The sequence below is a fragment of the Neophocaena asiaeorientalis genome, unplaced genomic scaffold (assembly GCF_003031525.2).
Source record: "Neophocaena asiaeorientalis asiaeorientalis breed wild unplaced genomic scaffold, Neophocaena_asiaeorientalis_V1.1 scaffold282, whole genome shotgun sequence".
In the NCBI taxonomy this organism is placed as follows: domain Eukaryota; kingdom Metazoa; phylum Chordata; class Mammalia; order Artiodactyla; family Phocoenidae; genus Neophocaena; species Neophocaena asiaeorientalis.
This window is the reverse complement of record NW_020172595.1, coordinates 179120-186231: the sequence shown is the minus strand read 5'-3', so window position 1 is coordinate 186231 and position 7112 is coordinate 179120. Positions and strand designations below refer to the sequence as shown.

General features: G+C 62.5%; 2 protein-coding genes across 3 annotated transcripts in view; one reads left to right on the top strand and one right to left on the bottom strand.

Moving 5' to 3' along the window:
* CYP21A2 (cytochrome P450 family 21 subfamily A member 2) overlaps window positions 1-336 on the top strand; it is a 2130-nt gene extending 1794 nt beyond the window's left edge. The window contains exon 8 of the mRNA XM_024738547.1: window positions 71-336. Coding sequence (XP_024594315.1) covers window positions 71-336 — 266 coding nt within the window. The remainder of the gene's footprint in view (window positions 1-70) is intronic.
* Window positions 337-367: 31 nt separating this feature from the next.
* TNXB (tenascin XB) overlaps window positions 368-7112 on the bottom strand; it is a 56059-nt gene continuing 49314 nt past the window's right edge. For both annotated transcript variants that reach the window (XM_024738634.1, XM_024738635.1), the window contains 14 exons: window positions 5622-5909; window positions 4285-4608; window positions 3631-3966; window positions 3236-3358; window positions 2976-3119; window positions 2663-2782; window positions 2415-2558; window positions 2194-2324; window positions 1937-2069; window positions 1690-1841; window positions 1503-1599; window positions 1250-1411; window positions 999-1162; window positions 368-655 (listed from right to left, as the gene is read on the bottom strand). In XM_024738634.1, coding sequence (XP_024594402.1) covers window positions 554-655; window positions 999-1162; window positions 1250-1411; window positions 1503-1599; window positions 1690-1841; window positions 1937-2069; window positions 2194-2324; window positions 2415-2558; window positions 2663-2782; window positions 2976-3119; window positions 3236-3358; window positions 3631-3966; window positions 4285-4608; window positions 5622-5909 — 2420 coding nt within the window. In that variant the 3' untranslated portion in view covers window positions 368-553. The remainder of the gene's footprint in view (window positions 656-998; window positions 1163-1249; window positions 1412-1502; window positions 1600-1689; window positions 1842-1936; window positions 2070-2193; window positions 2325-2414; window positions 2559-2662; window positions 2783-2975; window positions 3120-3235; window positions 3359-3630; window positions 3967-4284; window positions 4609-5621; window positions 5910-7112) is intronic.

Sequence of the window (7112 nt, the reverse complement as noted above, 5' to 3'; positions counted from 1 at the left end):
CGCGGCGCGGGGGCGGCGGAGGCCGAGTGCAGGCGGCCGCTGAACTGCAGGTCCGTCCTTCCGCCCGCAGACCGCTTCCTGGAAGCGGGCGCGAACCCCAGCGCGCTGGCCTTTGGCTGCGGGGCGCGCGTGTGCCTGGGCGAGCCGCTGGCGCGCCTCGAGCTCTTCGTGGTGCTGGGGCAACTGCTGCAGGCCTTCACGCTGCTGTCGCCCGCGGGCGCCCTGCCCTCGCTGCAGCCCCATCCCTACTGCGGCATCAACCTCAAGATTCAGCCTTTCCAGGTGCGGCTGCAGCCCCGGGGCGGCGGAGGCCGGGGCGTGCGTGAGCACCAATGACCAGTGACGGAGCCCGGACTCACTGGCCTCGGTTTCTCCTTTTATTGCTCCCCTACAAACCCCTTCCCTCCCCCCTGTAAACATGGTGCTGTGAGATCGCGGGTGGAGAAGGCTTCCTCCGGTGGCTGGATGGTGAAGGTGGCCCTCGGCTCTTCTCTGAGCGCAACCCCTCAGTGCTCGGCAGTCATAGTAGGGCGCTGGAGGGGTGAGCAGCGGCTCAGCCTCCCCTGCCTGGGGGCCGGTAGCTTCTTGGTCTCAGCTTCATTTCCGTGAAGGGCACGGAGAAGTCAAAGCCCTTCCAGTAGTACCAGCTCACTCCCTGGGAAGGGGTTGTCGAGAGAGAGAGTCAAAGCCTGACATCCCATCTGCTCCCACCTCTGCTCCCCTCTGGTGAGATGGTTCCCACAAATCAAGGATCCTCCCTCCCTTTATCCTTCTTAAACCCTCCATTACAAAGGACTGAGGCTGAATCCTGAGCTGTCCCTTTACATCCAATAAATCATTTCCTCGAGAAAACTTGCAGAGACTGGCATTACTGTTCCATTTCACAGACAAGGGCCCTGGGGCGCTGAGCGGCTCAGTAACTTGTCTTGTCACACCGTGCGTCACAAACACCCAGGCAGGCTGAGCCCCCGCTCCGTGCTGCCTCCTGGACCTCTCACCTGGTGGTCCACTGTGCTCCCGTAGAGCCCGTTGAGGTTGGCATAGTGGCAGTTCTTATACCACCAGGCCCCTCGGTAAGAGACGGCGCAGGAGATGAGCAAGTTGTTGGGGTCTCGGTCACGGGCAGAGAAGACACTGCCGCTGTGGTAGCTCATGGAGTCCCCTGGGCAGGGCGTGGAAGGCGCGGTGAGGGCCTCTCCTCCCCATTCCCACCCCGGCCCTGCCCCCCACCCCCAGGCCCACCCCTCACCTGCAGTGCCGTGGTAGCCTTCCAGGTGGAGGCGGTAGTACTCATTGGCCGAATCTACTTGGAAGGAGTCGTACTGGGCAAATACGGCCTCGTCCCCATCCCGCAGGTCCACACGCAAGGAGTAGTCGCCGGCTTTGGTCAGGCTGTGCAGGGCCTCGTTGCCTGGGGGTGGGGAATGTGTGCTCATCGGGGTCCTTGTGTCCACAGGGCCCCCATCCCTTCCCTGGTCCCACAATCCCTATGAGGCACTAACCCAGCCAGAACTCCTCGGAGATGTTCCCAAAGCCACAGGCATAGTCCTCCCAGTCTCTCCAGAAGTCAGTTTTTCCATCCATGCGGCGCTGGAACACCTGGAAGCAGGTGGGGACACCATCAGCCTATGGCCCCGGGCACAGCAACCCTGCCCCGTGCAGACCCCTGGGCTTCTGACTGCCACCCACCAGCCAGCCACCCCCATCGGTCTCCATGTCACAAAAGACGTTCAGGGGCCGCTCGCGGTTGCCATTGAGGAAGATGGTGGTGGTCCTTGAGGTGCTGACCCCGTTCTGCATCTCCTCCCCACAGTCCCGGGGGAAGGGGATCCGAAGTCCACCTGGGGAGAGGAGAGTGAGGGTCCAGTCCTTCTTCCAGATTCTAGACGCCCACTACACACTCAGCCCCCAACCTCAGGTCCCAGCGCCTGAGTACCAGTGGTGAAGGAAGTGGACACGGGGGGAGTGAAGCTGTGGTCCCACATGGCCCGGAGCCACGCGCTATAGAGGGTGGAGGGAAAGAGGCCGTGAAGCTGGTGAGAGGTGACCCCTCCTGGGAGCAGGATCTCCTGTGGAACAGACAAGGGGCAGGTCAGGGGAGAGAGAGGTGGGCCCCACCCGGGAGGCAGAGGCAGCACTTTCCGGACTGGAGCCCAGGGAGGGAGCTGGCCAGAGTGGCAGGGGTGAGGGCACCTGGGTCTGTCCACCAGGGGTGTTGAAGCTGAGCAGGTAGCCAGTTGGGGGGACTTGGGGCGCGGTCCAAGTGAGCAGGGCTGTGCGGGGGGTCACCTCCTTGGCCTCCAAGTCCTGGGGGGCCTCCAACCCTGGGAGGGGGAGGAAGAGAAGATGGAGATGAGGCCCATCCTGGCGCTCTCGCTTCTTCCCCGCCCTCCAAGGCACCTCACAGACCGCACCTGTGGTGAAGGTGATGCTGGCTGGGGAGGTGAGGTTGGGGCCCCGAAGGCCATGCAGGGTCGCCGTGTAGTTGGTGTGGAGTACAAGGCCTTGCAGGGGGTAGTCCACGGCACTGCCAGGGGCTGAGTCCTGTAGCGAGGGGGCTGGGAGAGCGGGTGCGGCATCAGCGGCTGCCCTGCCGGAGCCCAGCCTGCCCTCTGCTCTCCCACCCTGACCAGTCCCCTCCAGAGGCCTCAGCCCTGCTCACCTCCTGGGGCTGTGACCTTGATGTCATAGGCATCCACCGGGGCCTGGGGGGGCTGCCAAAGCAGCAGGGCGGATCCTTCCGTCAAGTTCAGTGCACGCAGCTGGGTGGGGCCATCAGGAACTGGGAGAAGGGAGGGGGCCCAGAGCTGTTCCCCGCTGCTCTCCCCACTCCTCGCCTTCCCAAACTCTGCTGGACCTCTCGTCTGCCATTGGCACCTCCAACACCCCCTTTCCCTTTCCCCGTTCACTCTCAACTCCCACCCGTGCCCGCATTTTCTCCCGCTACTTCCTGCCCGGGTCCCGGACTGTCTCACCTGTGGTAAGGAAGCCTGTGAGAGGCTCACTCTCCTCAAAGCCACGGACGGAGACCACGGTCACGTTGTAGTGAGCACCTGGGACGAGCCCCTCGAGTTTCTGGGTCCGGGCTCGGCCATCCACCTGAACACTCTGTGGCTCCCCTGAAAACACACTGGGCTGGGGAGGCGGCCAGGGAAGCAAGGAGGAGCTGCAGGGTGGGCAGAGCGCAGGGCGCAGGAGGAATGGGGCAAGTGACACACGGGCAAGAGGGTATCACCTCCATCTGCCAGCTGGTAGGAAACTTTGAAGCTGTCCACTCTGGACGGCGGGGGCATCCAGCTGACCTTGGCTGACGTCTCCCTGATCTCGCTGAACTGGAGGTCACGGGGGCGCTCCAGAGCTGACGGGACAGATGTGCCAAGGAATCACGGTGAGGACAGAGGGCAGGGAGGCTCCTGCCCCGGGCTTCCCACCCTCCTTCTTCTCCCTGGGCCCCACGGCCTCCGGATGTGCTCACCACCCCGCCTTTCCTCTAGGCCTAGAGATGGAAGCCGCTCCGCAGACTCCAAGCTCGTCACCACTCACCAACTTCCCCTCTGGCTGAGGCACTAGGGAGTACAGAGACCCCCTACTTTGGGGCAGCATGTGTATGTGCCCAGCATGGGGCCTTACCTGGGCTGAGGGTCCGGGCTGTGCCCTGGATGCCGTCGGCCTTGTGAGGCCCGCGCAGCCCATACAACGTAAGGGTGTACAGGGTCCCTGGACTCAGGTCCCAGAGCACGGCCGAGCGCCGTGTCCCTGGCACCGTCAGCTCCCGCTGCAGCGGGGAACGTGGATGCAGCTCCAGGGTGCTCAGTGACGGGACCCCAAAGCGGAGCAGGAAGGAGTCAAAGGCCTTGGGTGGGGCATCCCAGCTGAGCCGCAGCGAATTGGTGGTGACGTCAGTCACCGACAGGTGGGACAGGCGGGGCCCTGGCTCTCCGGGGGTCTGCCCAGCAGGAGCTGGCCCTGCAGAGTGGGTGGGAAAGAAGGCTTTGGAGACTGAAGCACACCAGCTAGGCGACCTGGTGCTAGATCCCTTCCACCACCCCACCCTGGCCCTCATTTCCTCATCTGCAAAATGGAGCTAACGAGGGGCTGGCACCCACGGGTCGGACATAATGACAACATGCATGTGTAGAGCCGAAGGCTGTGCACGCACCCCTTCCTCCCTCCGTAGCGCCCTCGCGGTGTTCCTTCCCCATGGTCACCGCTTCTGGGTGCCCCCTTTCGCCTCTTCAGTCCCAGACCAGAGGCAGGCAAGGCCAGGCCCTACCCTGACGGTACCTGTGGTGCCCTCGGCTGAGATGGGCCCCAGGCGTTTCCCTTCACGCAAGCCGTAGAGGAAGAGCTTGTAGGAGGTGCTGGGCTCCAGGCCTGACACGAGGACCTTGTTCTGGTCGCCACCCACGAGCAAGGCCTGGGGCTCCCCACCTGTGCTCTGATACTGGACCACGAAGGAGTCAAAGGGGCCCTGGGCCACGCTCCATGAGAGGCGCAGGGAGTCCGGGGACACGTCCTTCACTGCCAGTGCCCCTAGGCGGGGCCCTTCAGAGGGCTCGGGGGCCTCCGTGGCCAGGTGCGAGGGTGCTGGCATGTCCTCTTCTGGGGCTGCGTGGGAGAAGCCCAGAGAGAAGCTGAGCGGGGCTGGGGGTGGGGCGGGGCCCTCCCACTCCCACTCCATCTCACCCTCCAGAGAGGTGACCGGGGCTGGCCGAGGCAGGGGACCTCACGGTCCCGGCCACGGCAGCGTGGAGAGAAGACAGGGACTGAGGCTCTCCTAGCATCTTCCTTCTCTTGAATCTGCCGCAACCCTGCTTGGGCACTGACTCCTGCCACCCCTCGGCCTCTCTTGAGTGCCAGCCCGTGGCCCCATGACCTCTCCGTGGGGCTCCTTTGCTGTCTGAATCCGGTGCTTGCTTTCTCCTTCTTCACCCTGATGTCTCAGCGTGCCCCACTCTAGATGTCTGCACGGGCTCTGTTCCCTCCCCAACCTGCCAGGGCGCCTGGTGCCATGGCTTGAGGCAGGACTAACTCAGTCCCTCCCTGAGCTCAGGGCACGTGGTCCTCCCTGCCGAGAAGAGCTGAGGATGGAACCGGCTGGTGAACTCGAAGGGCGCATCCTGCCAGCCAAGTCGGCCCCGCCACCACCAGGCTGATTTGAGGTGGGTGTTAGGAAATCTGGAAGGGGAACTCCATCAGTGCGGCCACTCCTGTTGGTTTCTATGACCCTGGCCTGCTTTGTTTTCCAGTAATTTTCCATTTGCGAAAATGCTCCTGACTCATCCACGGGAGGGGGTTTGCCCTCATCTGGGCAAGGCCAGCGTGCCAGGGGGTAAGAGCCGCCCCAGTAGAGTAATTGGGAGCAGCTGGCAGCACTGGGGCTGGGCGGGGGTCGCAGATTAGGGACCACTGCCAGGGCTTTGCCTTGCCACCTGTCCTGGCTCCTGCTTCGGACTGACCCCTCGATCACGCTGGTTCCGAGGCTCTTCCTCCCCTGAGCCCTGTGCAGGGCCCCCTTACCGCTCTACCTCGCCCACTCATGCCAGGCCTTCAGCACAGAGGTGTGAGGACACCCACTCAGGCCGGCTGGCTAGGACCAAGCAGGACAGTCTCCTGCTCACCTGTCATTCCCAGGACAGAGACGGGGCCCAGGTGCTGTCCTCTGAGGAGCCCATAGAGCAGAAACTTGTATTTCCTGCCAGGCTCCAGGCCCTCTATGGTGACCTCCCTCTGGTCTGCGGCCACAGGCACCACCGAGGGCTGCCCATCTGTGTCCCTGTACTGGACCACAAAGGAGTCAAAGGGGCCCTGGGCCACCGTCCACAAGAGGCGCAGAGAATCCGAGGTCTCATCTGTCACTGTCAGCTCCCCCAGGCGGGGTGGGCGCTGCCGCTCCTTCTTCAGGGGAGCTGTAGGGAGAGCGGGGGCGGAGGGAGAAAACCTAGTTAAGAGCTGCCTTTACCTCAGCCCCGGCAGCTTCTGGGGGGAGGGAGGGTCAGCCACCTGGGGAGACAGGCAGGCTGCTCCAGCCCTGCCTTGTGCGAAGGAGCCCAGTTTCCTCCTCTGGAGGCCGCTGCCCAAACTCCTTCCTGCCCCCACTCCCCCACTCTGAGATCAGCGTGCAGAAAATGCATAAAAGAGCACCTCATGAGAGAGTTGCGGCTGGGATTGCAGGAAGGGCCTCAGTTTCCCTCTGACCCCCAGTCCCCCAGAGCAGGAGTGTGGCCAGAGCTGAGAAAGGCTCCCAGAGGGTGTCTGGGTTGTCAGGGAGATGCCCCCAAATAGTCAGAGCTGGGCGGGACAGCCAGCCAAGCTCACGGGCTCCCATTGCCCAGGCATAAACTCACCCTCACTCACCAACAGCCTGGGCCCGCCCCTCCACCTGCTTCCCCAGCTCTGCACTCACAGCACTAGACCGGGGCGGCTGGGTCGGGCAGGGGGAGAAGCCAGGGGCAGAGCTGAGCGGACAAAGGGCAGAGCAGAGCACAAAAGAGACTTGTCTAGGTGGGTGTGGGTACTGACTGATGGGGGTTGGAGAAGCCTGTATCCAGTCTCCACAATGAAGGTCTGGGGAAGAGAATTACGGAGCCTGAGAGCCCCAGGCCCCAACTGGCTGTGCGCCCCATCCTTGTCTGGCCAGGGTGACTCATGGTCCTGGAGGTGGGGTAAGGGTCAGTGACCCACCTCCATCCCTTCCTCGGGGGCTGAGTATTGGGCACAGGAGACCAGATTTTTCCATAGTCTTTTTGCAGCCAAACCCTCCCATATTTTCCACTTCTTGCCATAGGGCTGGAATGAAGGGAGGAAGATGTGAACATTTATTGAACCCCAGCAGATTTTAGTCATAACCGTCATGCAGGTGTGGAAACTGAGGTTCAAGGAAAAGAAGTGGCCTGTTGAAGGCCACACAGCTGGCAGTCAGAATTTGAACACAGGCCTGCTTGGCTCCAAAGTCTGAGTTCTTCTTATTATACTGCTAATCAGTGAATGAAGGAAATAAATGCTTGGAACAGTGCCTGGCATTCAGCAGGGACTCAATAAACATTTGCCTTTCGTGTTAGGATTGTCATGCCAAGGCTGAAGGGAGGAGAATAAACTTTGCGGGAAGGCCC